At 35.1% G+C, this 15171-nt stretch overlaps 1 protein-coding gene across 1 annotated transcript; it reads left to right on the top strand.

The window, feature by feature from the left end:
• Nucleotides 1–8648: 8648 nt before the first annotated feature.
• Nucleotides 8649–9777, top strand: LOC112765390 (uncharacterized). The gene is made up of 3 exons (XM_025811293.2): nt 8649–9024; nt 9208–9420; nt 9527–9777. The coding sequence occupies exons 1-3, from the start codon at nt 8830–8832 to the stop codon at nt 9599–9601; spliced, it is 483 nt and encodes a 160-aa protein (XP_025667078.1). The 5' UTR covers nt 8649–8829; the 3' UTR covers nt 9602–9777.
• The last annotated feature ends 5394 nt before the right edge of the window (nt 9778–15171 follow it).

Raw genomic sequence — 15171 nt, 5'->3', positions numbered from 1 at the left:
CGACTACCACTATCCCAAACTGACCCCTGCCGTCACACCAAATTCTTTTGATCATCTCCTCTACGGTATCGTCATCCCTGCTTCCACATCCATCTCCACCATCGCCATCTTTACCAACAACAACAATGACAACAACCCACGAATCCACCACTATTACAACCCCAATTTCTTTTTCTTGATCTCATCCTCCTCATACTCTTTCTGTTCTCTCTTTTTATTTTGTCTCCTTCTCTGATGCTCTCTTTATATGTCTACCATTATTATTTTTTTCTCTTTATGAATTTCAATTTGTTTCTTGTTCTCAAATTATGTTTCTCGATATATTATTGATAATGCTGATGATTTTAGGTATGTGGTAGTGATGAAAATGTTAGAGTTGGGTGTTTCATGATAGAGGTTAGAGTGGTGGTGGTGGTGATGATAGATAACGGACAACAATAGTAGGATGGGGTATAACTAGTGACAATGATGACGATTTTAGTGATTAAGGGGCAGTGAAGTGAGATGGTGCATGATAGAGAAAAATAATGAGGCAAAGGAATTGAGCGAGATGGGGTGGTGACAAAAGAATGGGATAAATTAATGGAATAGAATGAATGAGGGTAACGGTGAATATAATGTTGTTAGTGGGTGTTGATATAGAAGAATGGAGGTAAGGTGAGGTGAGGATAATGATAATAATAATAATGGTGATGACAATAGAAAAAAATATGAGAGTAAATTAGTAATTTCATAAAAAGTTAATCATTAATTAGATAAATTAATAATTAAATAAATATTTGGATTATTTTATCAAATAAAGTGTATTTTTGGGATAATTTTATCAAAATAAAAATTTTTTAGGTCGAAATGATTATGTATTCAATTGTAGAGAATTAATTTAAAAGATATATTAATATTAAATAATATAGGATAATATATTTTTAAAATAAAAATAAAAATATTTATTGATATAGACTATATAATACACATGTCAATTTCTTATTAAGCAGCCATATATTTATTACATCAATACATATTTATGGTACTAGAATTTGTTCTTATAAAATCATAAAGGAAAAGAGGAAGCCTGAAAGGAAAAAGTATTGTTGAATATTTAGATAATTATGGGTTAGTCAAGCAACTAAATGGATAATCAACTTTATCTTCTTTCTGGCGGCTAGACCATTTAGGCATGTATTCAATGGCTCATTAACGTTTATTCAGATTTTTCTTAAAGAAGGCTCATTTATTCATTTATATTAACATTGTTTTTGCCTTTTGACAATTTTGTTGCTTAGCTTCTTTTTTATGGTCTTGCACAAAACAAATTCGAATCATGTAATCGTTGATTCATTATGGTTTAGTCAATATCGATCATAGTTATAAAAACCAAATCAAATCAAATGATAGAGAAAGAGTGAGACAGAAGGTGAGAAACACAGAGTGAGTTAGAACTAGAGAATATGTAAAAGATCACAGGATTTAGAATCGAAAAGAGTATCAACGGTTGGAAAATGAATCTTTCTTCGTCTTTGTTGATAATCTCCTCCGAAAACATTTTGAAGAATGAATTATTCCATCTATTTAATTGGACTGGACGCATTAACGATATTTACGTATCACGAAAATAAAAAGGTGGTAATATGTATGTTTTTGCGTTCATCCGATATACAACGAAAGGTGGAGCTCTGAAGGCTATAACAAAAATGAATCGTATGAGGTTGAGAGGGAAGATTGTGTACGTGGGAGAAACGAAGTATAGACGAACAACTAAGACAAAGGTCCGAAAGACAGCTTAGGAAGGAGGTGATAGTCGGAACAAGACAAATTCTCAGCCTCAGAAAGGAGATAACCAAAGGCAAGTAGAGAAACTAACAAGGCACCAAAAAGAGCCAGACTCGCATGGAAATGGGTGGACAAAGAAAGTGGAAGTATCGATGTTGAAAGAGAATCTGGAGTGGCTACAGAGAAGTCTAGTCGGCAGTACGACAAAGGCAATTGATTTAAGTTCCTTGAAAAAGATTATTGGAAAAAACCTGCCTCAAGTTGCCCAAGTACGGGAACTGGGAGCATATAAACTTATTTTGACTTTTGATTCTGTATTGAATGCAGAAGAAGCATATACATTTAAAATGCATAGTCTCTTGCAATTCTTCCATAATATATGGAGATGGAATGAGACGGAGCAATGTGAAACTCGAAGAGTGTGGTTAGAATGTTACGGGGTTCCGTTACATACATGGTCAGCAGATACCTTTAGTATGTTAGGAGACCAATGGGGGAAAGTAGTCGGTTGTGACAAAGTGATAGAATCGTGCATGTTTTTTAGTGTTGGATGAGTGCAAATTGATACTTGTATCATGGATATGATTAATGAATGGGTTCATATCACAATAAGTATCAGTGGATTCGATGTGCTAGTGAAAGAAGTGGGACGGTTGGCTTTTGGATTGAATTGTTATGAAGAATAGTTGTGGAAAGGGAGTGTGTGGGTACGAGCTTAAGGAGTGCACAGGTTACAAAATCAGCGGTTTTCAACGACCAGGCAGCCGATGTGGTGATGGGGGAGTGATAAACCACTATTTTATGGTTTATCTTGTGCTTAATTGAGTGGTTTTTATCAACTCTTTACCCACTTATTCATACTATTTGCATGGTTTTACAATTCCTTCCCAGAATTTGTGCTATGATTGAAAACATGCTTCTTTGGCCTTATATTTGCTAATATTAATCCTCTCTTATTACCATTAGATGTCGTGATTCGTGTGTTAAGTATTTTCAGATCTCCTAAGGCAGGAATGGCTTAGAGGACAGAAAGAAAACATACAAAAATGGAAGGAAAGCACAAAAATAGAGTTTTGAAGAAAAGGGGCAGCGACGCGAACGCATGGACGACGCGGCCGCGTGCCTAGCGCGAAAAGGCATCGACGCGAACGCGTGACTGACGCGGACGCGTGCCTTGAGCAGAACACAAATGACGCGTACGCGTGACCGAAGCAAACGCATGACAAGGAAAACTCTCAGATGACGCGAACGCGTGATCTACGCGAACGCGTGACAGACGCCACGCACCAGAATCTGCAGAAAACACTCCCAGCGATTTCTGGACCCTTTTTTGGCCCAATTCTGAATCCAGAAACACAGAATATAAGCAAGAGAATGGAGGAATCAAAGGAGAGGACGGATCATGCTTTCATATTCATAATTTTAGGATTAGATGTAGTTTTTAGAGAGAGAAGTTCTCTCCTCTCTCTTAGGATTTAGGATTTTAGGATTTCTATTAGTTTAGTTTATTTCATCTTCAGTCACATGTTCAATATTCTTTTTACTTTATATTTCTCTTCTACTTTCAGATACTTTAATGCTTTTATTTGTTAGTTACTTATGTTGCCAAATTGGCTTATGCTATATTCATGTTATGATTTTCTTAATTAATATTATTTGAGGTATTTCAGTTTATGATTGTTTTATTCTATTTATGAATGCTTTTAATTTAATTTAGATATTTTCTTCCTTTTGGCTTTGGTTAAGTAATTGGTAACACTTGAGTTATCAAACTCATCGTGATTGATAATTGTTATTTTTGCTAATTGAATTGAATTCCAATAACTCTAGTCCTTTCTTAGGGATTGGCTAGGACCTGAAGATCAAACTAATTAGTCCACTTGACTTTCTTTTGCTTTAGTAAAGGTTAACTAAGTGGGATTAAAACTCAATTCTCATCACCATCGATAAGGATAACTAGGATAGGACTTCCAAATTCTTAAACCTTGCCAAGAGATTTTATAATTAATTTATTTTTCTTTTTATTTAAATTACTTGCTCCTTATTTCAAAAACTCCCAATTTACAAAACTCATAACCAATAATAAGAACATACCTCCCTGCAATTCCTTGAGAGACGACCCGAGGTTTGAATACTTCGGTTATAAATTTTAAAGGGGTTTGTTACTTGTGACAACCAAAACTTTTGCACGAAAGGATTCTCTATTAGTTTAGAAACTATACTTACAACGGGATAATATATTTGTGAATTTCTTTACCGATAGAAAACCCGATCGTCAGGGAGCTGAGGGAAGACGGAGAAGATAAGGGCAGGTTGGTAATTCCTGAAATTATTTTGAATGAGTGGATTAATGATCATTCAAAACAAAATTAGGTGAAAACGGTAATATATCAACCAATTTATGAACGAATTGAAGGGAGAGCGGATTGTGTGGGATGTGATCATATTAATTATGAAGCTGATTATGAAGATACAGTAACATGGATTTATGAAGGTAACTTTAATGGTTTAGAAAGGAGGGACAAAAGGAATAAGAAAAAGAAGGTTCTTTGTAGGCTTGGTGCTAGGCCCAACAATTCAAAGATGTCCGAAAAAGATAGAGAAGAATCTTTGGACCCGGCTTCCTCAATTAACCAGTTCGGTGATGTTGTGTTGGGTCTAGAATATGAGTCAGGCTTGATGGAAATAGAGCACGGTTTTCACGATAGGGATGGGCACGCTAGAGAAGGGTCTACGACAAGTGTGCAGGAAGCTGCATCTGCAAAAATTGCGCTGGAAACCGGCGCGGAGAAGATCGAGGGAGACCGAATCGGTGTTGAAGGAGGAAAGCTAAAGACTAGCCACGGCAAAGGAGGTTCAACGTGGAAAGAAAAAATGCGCAACCCTGACACCACCAATGTTGGTCGTGAGATCGAGGAAGAGTTGGTGGTGGAGAACCAAGCCGCTATTCTCCTAGAGGTGACATTGAATGGAGGGACTGGTGGGTTGGGTGTGTATGTTAATGATGATGGTGCAGAAGACGTTGATGAAAGAACGTGTGATAGGGATGACATTGTGAATAATAGTGGCATGGGTTTTGGCACAAAGGGAACAACATTGACAAAAAGACAAGGGGAGCTATCGGAATACGATGAAGAAGTAGTTGGGAAGAGGGTGGTTCGGACAAGAATGAAGGAAGTAAGGAAAACATAAATAATATTTTGGAGGAGCAGATGCTTGAAAATAGAAAAACTTGGGACCTTGCGTTGGAATCAGGTGCAATTTTATACAATGAAGAAGATGATATTATGGCTATTCTCCAAGCATAGAATGAAAAAATTACTCAAAAAAGAAGATTGGCAAAACAGAAAGAGAAAGCAAGACGTTGCAGGCCCAAAAATAAAAAAAAGGTGTGTAATAATTTATTAAAATAATTTGTTCTTGGAATGTTAGGGGGTTAATGGGTGATGGAAAATTGAGCATGGTAAAAAACCTCAAGAAAAAATTTAAGTTGAATACGTTGGGCTTGTTTGAGATTAAGTGGCGAGTAGTGACGAAGTTTGATGTAATAAGAATTCGGGAGAGTGATGCTGCGAGATGAGAATATGTTGAGTCAGAGGGTGGCTCAAGTAGTTTACTAGTAATTTGGGATGAAATAATGTTTAAAATGAGTCGTTGTCATAAATGGGAGTTTTGGCTGTGTGTTGAAGGGGTCTTACTAAAAATAATTTCATTATGCTTTCTGTGGTGTATGGAGTTCATACAAGAGAAGAGAAATTTATTGTGTGGGAGAAATTGAGTTATATTGCAGAGTTATGTCAACCTTTATGGGAGACTTCAACGAGATTGTGCAGGTAGAGGGGAGAAAAGATGCTGTCAGATTAACAAAGTTTTAGTAAAAGTTGGATAAATGAAGATATGCAACTGGTAGAGTACAAAATTGGATTGACAGAGTTTTAGTAAGATTGGAGTGGTTGAAAATGTTTCCACGAGTACAAAATTAGGAGTACAAAATCAGGAGTACACTATAAGAAGGAAGAGCACAAAAAATGGTTGATGAGTTTTTTTGTAATTTTTTTTCTTTTTTAACTTTTCTATTTGCTTGTTGTTGTTCTTGCTCCACTTATTATGTTAAGCTCTCTTGTTAAAAAAAAAATTGGTAAATCAAACTTTAAATTGATCCAATTTAATATTTTGATCCTTAAGGATAAAAACAATAAAAATTTATACGAACCGTGTCAAACCGGTGTGAACCTGACCAAAATCCAATCAACCCGCACGTTGATAATGCCCGCACATGAATTTTAGTAAATATTCAAAAACTTGCTTAAAATGGGATTGAACCCATATATAGTTAAAAATGTTGAGAATATCTCTGCAATTAATAAGAGCGTGTAATGCGTGATTATGAAACAGTTGTGGATTTTACTATGATATTGGAGACTAATAAAAATTGTTTCCTGCGATATGTAGACAACAGCAAACAGACAAAAAAAATAGTAGAAATAAAAAAAATGAAAGGACTATTAAAAATATGGTGAGAGTGATTTAATACATGGTAGGAGCAATTTGTGAAGAAGATAAATTCAAATTATTTTATCTCTTTCACAAATGATCTCCACTATCCTTCTAGTCATCTCCTCTATTTTTTTCATGGTGAAAACTCAAGTGAAGTCAACTTCACGTGAAGTTGATACTTAAGAACCGTTAGATGAAAATTTAGTCAAATCAGTCAAATCATTTAACGGCTCTTAAGTATCAACTTCACGTGAAGTCGACTGCACCTGAATTTCCACCTTTTTTCATTTTTTTTTTTTAATCTTTTTACCTGTCTACAAATTACAACCTCTATTATTACAGTAAAACACACAACTATACCATAATCGTACATTGTAAAAAATTCCGGCTAAGAACTTTTTACTTTATAGAGTGCTTTGTTTTTAATATATTACATAAAAAATATCTATGATCAAATTTAAATTTAGCACTTAGCTCTCGCAATAAACGTAGCGTTTATCATTAGATTTACTCGGCTTGTTTAGTTTTCTTTTTCTTAGTTGTCTACAGAGCTTGTTTAATCGATTTATTTTTTGAAAAATAAAATAAAATAATTCTATCTTTATTTTTTAAAGACAAAAGACAATATTTTTTATTTATTTCAATTGGATAATAAATTTAGAGAAATAAATCTCATGATTATTTACATATATTTAAATAACATAATATAATAGATATAAAATTATTAAATTATTAATATAAAAAAATAATAATCAATTTAATATAAAAATAACTTAGTCTGAGAAAAAAATTATATATAATTTAACTAATGATCGATCGGTTATCGGTTCAATTCTATTCTGGTGGCCGGTGAATATCGATTTTCATCCAAACTTCAGGACAAAGTCAAACCTTACTAGTCTGCTTGGACATACAACATTAGATTTCTGCTTTCCGAATATTTTATTCAATATACAGTAATAATGCAAATAAAATTAGTTTCTTGAATCTTGATATGTATGTGCACCTTTTGTTAAATAATGTATATTCACGAGTTGGAATAACATGATCAGAATTCATGACTATACCCCCACCCCACCCCCCCCCCCGGCGCGTCAGCCACCCAACCACTCGATATAGGTCGTAGTGATCTGATTATCTTATTTCTAATATTCTTTTCTTTGTGCATTGAGGGTAAGTGGATGGTTTTGTTCTTGTGAACTTTTTTTTTCTAAGTTAATACCGGCCTCTAACAGTTGAGCCTTAATATCGTTTTTGAATTTAAAATTGTTTTAAATTTGTCTCTCAATTTAATAATGTTCAGTGACGAAATGATGTCGTAATTAGATAGAGACTACATTAAAAATCACACTAGACTGGTAAAACGTTATTGTTTTATTTTTTGCGCCCAAATAAAATATAAACGACATCGTTTAAGGTATTTTAAGAGGTTTTAATATATTGGAGTTAAAACCCTTCAAAATATCCTAAAGGACGTTATTTATGTTTTATTTGAGCACCAAAAATAAAACAGCGACGTTTTACTAGTATAGAGTGACTTTCAACCTAACTTCTGTCCAATTACATTTTATCATCAAAAAATATCTTAGGGACCAACGTTGTTAAGTTGAGGAACAAATTTAAAGTAATTTTAAATTTAGAAACAAAATTAAGACTCAACTGCAAATTTAAAGAACACTTTAAATATTAACCTTTTTTTTTTTCCGCAAAGCTATATCGAACTCAAAATATCTACCTCTACAAGATGCTTTGACTTCAATTACTCACAGAAAACTACTGTTATTCGCTTATATCCATGTGGAGGATTAGGGATATCACGACTTTGGACCGTTGACATGTGACATACACGAGTGTAGATGCAAATCTATATTACTCTACAATCTTATTATTACTTAAGCACTCATGGTTATCATCATGAACAATTTGGTACAAGGAGATTCCTACCTCACAGATATTATTATTTATAAAAAGAGAGAAATGGAAGTTTCCTCTTTCCATATTACTTGTTCATACTCGAGGAGCTGAGGTTATTGTATGCAGTTTCTAATTTAATTGATGTCAAGAGAATGGCTATCTAGTATGAAGATTAGATTAAAAAATGTCTTATTCCTCTTGACAAGAAGAAAGGACAATATTGATTGACTTATATTTTTCTGCAAGCCTTGGAACCAACTTTAATAAATACATCAACTTGTAACATAAATAGCAATAGCAATACAATTGGTGGAGATATACAAACAATAATACAAATATACAATAGTAAAAAGTCAAATTAGACATTGTTGTGAGTTGCCAATAGCACTTAGGAGTGCCAAACTCCCAACCCCACTAAGCCCCTAAAACCAGCAACAACTATGTACGAAAGCTACTATTAATTTGGACTCAGTTGACAAAGACATGCAATGTCATCATTATTATTATTCTTAAACACCCTACTCAGTACTAACAAATATTATTAACTACGTTTTTCATGCTTCATTATTCATCTCCCCTGCTAAAGATACCAATCCCCAAATATACATAAAAAGCAGAGTATTCCCGTATAGCTTTAGCCAGAACAAAACTATGAAGAACAGAAAAAGCTCTGAAGCTGAAGCTTCAGCTGGTGCTGCTGGCAAGAAGCACTACAAGTTGTGGATATTATCTGCAATTGTCCTTGTAGCTGTTTGGTTCATGTTCACTGGCTCCCTCACCCTCAGATGGTCTTCTTCTAGCTATAATGACTTCGATCCTGCAAATTTCGACGATCTCGATGTGCTGGTATGTATGCTATACCCAGTGGTTTTAAGTTGCATTAGTAAAATTGCAACCATAACATTATTGTTGCGCTCGCTAATATATTTTTCCGTTTTAAATAGAGAGAAATTGGGTTGGAAGTTGGAACTTAGATGTAACAGTTTTGACTTGTTATGATTTGTTTGGTGTCGTGGTTTTTTGGAATAGGAAGTGGAGGAGAGAGAGAAGGTGGTGAGGCAGATGTGGGACGTGTACAGTCGCAGGCACAGTACGAGGAAGTTACCTCGGTTTTGGTCGGAGGCTTTTCAGGCTGGTTACGAGCATTTGGTGAGTGATATTCCCGCCATTCGAGATGCTGCAGTTTCAGAAATTGCAAAGATGTCCTTAAAACAACTTCCTATTCAACTTCAATCTCACTTGGTAAAATCAAACTTAAACATTTAAATCTCAATTCTTCAGATACAAACTTGCTTAATTAGTTTTATTTTATTCATATAGTAATTACGGTTTCACTTTTCATGATCAGCATGTGGGGAGCCCCGAGGGATCAAGAAAAATTAAGGAGGCAGAAGGGAGTGATAAGATGCATAATGAAAGTTGAGTGTGACCAACTTGGTGTAGAGGTATCAACAGAGTGAACTGTGAAGCCGTTCCATTTTCAAGGGCTGGAATATCAAAGCATAGTATCTCCTAATTGGTTGTTCCAACTTTGAATAACGTTACTCAGGGCAATTGTACTTCCAATCATTACTATACAAAAATTCTGACTTGCACAAATTGAAACTGAACATTATTGATGAACAAACTCTGCGCTGATATCAAATATCTTCCAATAAACAAATAAGTTAAACAAAAAGAATATTGATTTTTTTTTTCGAAAAAAGAATATTGAATTATTGGTCGACATTAAGAAAATTCTACAGTGAGCTTTTATAGGTTCTGTTTTTTATTGGTCTGAGACAGGTTCATGTGTTTTATTAATCACAAATTTAATGGAGTTTTTTTTTTCGTTTAAGAAGTTAATGGACTTGAGGTAACGAAAAGCAAAACACAAATCTGAAGCCATAAGCCCAACCAACAGAAGTAAGCCCATGAGCTATAATAAAATTGTCTTTCTTTTGAAGACCATGTACACAAAAAATATATTTTTTGGAGTAAATAGTCAAATTGATCTCGAAAGATCACGCAATTTTCATTTTGGTATTCAAAAAAAAAATTTTAATCAAATTCATCACTTACAGATTTTAAGTTAGTCATGTTAGTACTTGTGCCACTTCCCTCGTTAACATCGTTAACGGATGCTGACTTGGCACATTAGAAGTACACCTCACCATATAAAACGACATCATTTTAAGTGTTTGAGAGATAAAATCGAAACGACATCGTATCTGCTAGCAACGAAGACAAAACGCCAATTTCTCACACTTCAATCACACTTCCCTTCGCTCTTAGTAAAAAAAAATCCTTGTTCTTCGTTGCTCGCTGAACTCAGCAATAATGCTCCAAAGAAGACGACCGAGGTTGGATTTGAACGCGTGATTATACTGAGGGTGTCATGTGCATCTTCTCCGGTCGGTTCCACTATAACATTTTTGCTCTATGACCATGGTTTTTTTGTCACGGCCAAAAACCGTGACTACAGAACTATAGATCCTCTATGGTCACAATTTTTTGCCGTGACCTAAAAAAATTTTTGGTCATGATTTTTAAAAAAATCGTGACAAAAAAGTACCTATGGTCACAGTTTTTTATAAAAGGGTGACCTAAAAGGGTTTATGGTCACGATTTTGAGCATGACCTAAAGGTATCCATAGTCACGATTTTAAAGAGTGACCTAAAAAGAGTCTATGGTCACGATTTTTCAAAAAAGAGTGACTTAAATATGTCTATGGTCAAAGTTTTGGGAGGTGACCTAAATGAATCTATGGTCACGATTTTAAAGAGTGACCTAAAAGAGTCTATGGTTACGATTTTTTAAAATCGGGTTACCTAAAGGGATCTATGGTCACAATTTTGAAGAGTGACCTAAAAAAGTTTATGGTCGTGGTTTTATAAAAGGGTAACCTAAAAGGGGTCTATGGTCACGATTTTGGAAGGTGACGTAAAAGGATCTATAGTTACAATTTTTGAAGAGTGACTTAAAAGGGTCTATGGTCACGGTTTTACAAAAAAGTGACCTAAAACGGAGTCTATGTCACGATTTTTGAGGGTGACCTAAAGGGATCTATGATCACGGTTTTGAAAAATGACCTAAAAAGGTCTATGATCACAGTTTTAGAGGGTGACCTAAAAGGGGTTTATAGTCACGGTTTTGAAGAGTGACCTAAAAGGGACTATGGTCATGATTTTACAAAAAGGTGAACTAAAAAGAGTCTATTGATGAAGATTTTCCGAAATTCGGCAAGTGCACCGAATCGTATCAAGTAATACCACGATGAGTAGATATTGTTCCCACGAGAATTAATGGACTAAGCAACCAATGATTAATTGGTTATTCCAATTAGATAATTGAAAACTTGTGTTTGAGAGGATTCCAGTGTAAAAAACAGAGACTTAAAGAAAAGTAAATATAAATGACTAGAGAAAGTAATATGAATGAGTGTTAAGGTTTCATAGATGTTCATTCTGTAGGAAATATAAATGATCTTTGTGTTCATTTATTTAAGGTATGCAGAGATCAATTCATGACAAATCATAAATAAGCATATTCCGATTCCTTGGTAATTTAATTTCTCTTTAATTACTTAATCGCTAATTTTTTAGTTAGTTAATTAAGAAAAGATGTTAAACATAATTCCGATTTATATTCACACAAAGTTCAAGAGTGATCCTAAGTTGAATTATATGTCACTTATTCAAACTAGTTCTAATCCAATTGAAAATAATGAGAATTATAAAGTCGCACACTTTTTAACGCTCTATTCCTAGTTAGATTAAAAAATTATGAGAAAGAGTTTTCAAGCTAATTCCGATATTAAATTTTTCAAAGTAATACTAGAATACAAAACAGAGTTAGAATATTTTTCAACAATTTAAACCCTTAGGAATGAAGAACGAAAACTTAATCATAAAATAGATCAAAGCATAAACCTCAAATAAAATAAAACACTTAGATTAATAATCTATAAAAAGATGAACAGAGCTCCTAACCTTAACAAAGAAGATTAGTTGCTCATGGTGCAAAGAAATAAAAAACTAGGATTGTCTAATGTGACAAAATGTCTAAGATCCTATGATTATTTTCTTATACCTTTTATATTTTAACCTAAACCTAACTTTCAAATTTAAAACAGAATTAAATCAAATCTTTCCTAATTAATCTAAAACTAAAAGTGATTTTCTCCTTGTGATTAAGATTTAAAGCTTAGTGTGTTATTTTATTAGAATCATGGACTTGCAACCTACTCTGGGATTGAGCTTGACACTTGGATAATTTGCATGGTATTTTAAGGTATTTTAGTGGTCACTAAAAGTTGGCCCAAGAAGATGGATGTGGACGTGTGCATGATGTCCATGGGCGTGTATGGGGACTGTTTTTACAAACTGAAAGGTGAGGGTCGTTCTTGGTCCAAACGGAATGTCCACTATAGACATATGCATATTGCTTTGAAATTCTGATTGTTAGCTTTCTAACACCGCTAGAACTGCCTCATTTGGACCTCTATAACTCAAGTTATACTCGCTGAAGTATGAAGAGGTAAGGCTTGACAGCATCTACAAATTCTATTTGCACTTTCCTTCGGCTTGTCTTCAATTCTTAGTTCCTTCGGAGGTTGTTTCCTTTTGCATGCTATATTCTTTGGTTCTCCCAGGAGCTTTTTTGGTTATCATTCTCCTCTTTTGTTCTTACCTAAAATCTTTCAACAGCTTTCTAAACATATCAAAGCTCAAAATAATTCCAAAAAATATTGATTAAAGCACAAAAATCTCAATTGTAATAAGGAGATCACTAACTTTATTCAAAAAAATAATAAAGAAAACAACTAAAGATGATCATGAATCATCTATGGTCACAAGTTTGGTGGGTGACCTATGTAACACCCTACCACACAAAGCTTTACACCTAGGATGTAAAACAGAGGTGGTGAGGCGCTACAACCTCTAAATATAAAAATTTAATATATAATATAGTGAAAAAGACTTGTATCTAGGCGCCTTTGAAGAAAGGGATAAAGCAACAATCGTTAAATCAAAAAGCGTAACGCTCACGAAGCGATAAAGCAGACGAAGCAAGATAGAACGAGCTAAGGAGTTGATATACCAAGAGTTCCAAAATACATATAACAAAACTCAAGACTTGGCTCGCGAAGATAAACCGGTCCGAGCGAATAAGTGTATATACATATATAGATATATAGGAAAACTCAAAAGAAAACCCCAAAATACAGAGTTACAAAACCTGAGTCTCCAAAATCACCTCTAAGAGGAATTAATACAGCATATATATAATAATTGGAGATAGTAAGTATCTAAATAAATACAAATAACCAAAATAAACCCAAAAGGTAAAGATCTTCGCAACATCAAAAGCTTCCAGCATGCTTCAGCGAGGTGTCACATGTCCTACATCTGAAAACCACAAAACCCGTATGGGTGAGAACCAGAGGTTCTCAATATGGTAACAGTGCCCACATATCTAACATATAATGTCCTGAGAAAGATGAAGGCAATCCTAGAACTTCAAACAGATAATTAAAGCTTAAAACATAACTAAACCATGAAATTAAAATAGGCAACTAGCTAAGAGTCTTCAGAACTATCTAAAACTCCCCGTTCCAACTCCTCCGAACCTCCCAACCACCAACGGAACCAAATGCAACAAACACAATTATTACAAACAGAGAAATCACAAATAGGATTTAAATATAGCAGATAATCAAGTAGCATTTAATTAATCAATCACTTAGAGAATCCAAACAAGACATATAGATGCATATGATGCATACCTTTCCTAGTGGCTGATGAGTCTCATCTGTCGGTTATAAAGCCAATCCGACAAGTCTTGGTAGCTAACCATTGGACCATCCCTCTGTCGTGCATCCCTAACTCGAGTAATTCTCAATCATAAACATAATCATAGTCATAGTTATAATCATAATCATACAACACCCACACTGGTGTTTATCATGGGGGCGAGCTCATTCAGACCTTTCACAGTGTCCGGCCACACTTACGACATAGGGTCAGCAGAGTATCGAGTCTCAACCTGGAGCACGTGGTGGCTAGTCACTACTTTCATCCAGGGAAACTCGTGTCTCACATAATCATTTCACATCCATCCATACACATCCCATAATCATTCCTTATGACCATATCATCACTCATCATAACTCGGGGCAAGTGAGACGAAACCACAACCCTTGCATCCACTCAGGGAGCCTCTATACTAACCAACCTGGAGCAAGTGGGGTGAAACCACAACCCTTGCATCAACCCAGGAGGTACATTCTCATATGCCCAGGAGGAACCAAGGAGGGGATCCTAACCTCCCACCATCTCGCTGGGGGCAATTTTACAATACCAGGAGGAACAAGGAAGGAGATCCTCACCTTCCACCATCTCTCTGGGGTCGCACTTTCGAGAAAGAGAACTCAAGATAAAACAATCATTCGAATTCACATTTTCATTTCAAGCCATAAATTACAATTTATCATAGCCATCCGGCTTAAAATCATAATTCATACTCAGCCATAAACCATCATCATACACAGCTATTCGGCTCATATCACACACAACCATTCGGCTCATATCATATACACAGCACTCCACCATCCTCCTCAACAACTCATAACCTCATCATTAGTCATAACTTCTCATTATATCCCCGTTCTTCATCCACAAGTTACCCCCTTCCCTAGCTTCCTCTCAATCACTAGGCATTTTATATTGATTTAAGACTTAAAAGGGTAAAAACGGGGTTTTATAAGCTTAAAACAGCGTCTCGAAAGGTCACAAGCTTGTTGGGAAGGTGAAGGACTTGAAAACAAAGGTTTCATAAGAAAACAGGGTCGTGTGCGTACGCACAGGGGTGTGCGTGCGCACGCCCATAAGTATTTTCAGAAAGTGACAGAAAGAAAAATTTCCATTGTTGAGTGCGCGCACAAGGCGTGCCAGCGCCATCAACAGAACTTCCTTTCCAACGTGTGCGTACGCACCGCTCGTAAAACTTCA

This window comes from Arachis hypogaea, chromosome 17 (assembly GCF_003086295.3).
Source record: "Arachis hypogaea cultivar Tifrunner chromosome 17, arahy.Tifrunner.gnm2.J5K5, whole genome shotgun sequence".
Taxonomy (NCBI): Eukaryota; Viridiplantae; Streptophyta; class Magnoliopsida; order Fabales; family Fabaceae; genus Arachis; species Arachis hypogaea.
Note: the sequence above shows the minus strand (reverse complement) of the source record. Positions and strands in the feature narration are given on the sequence as shown.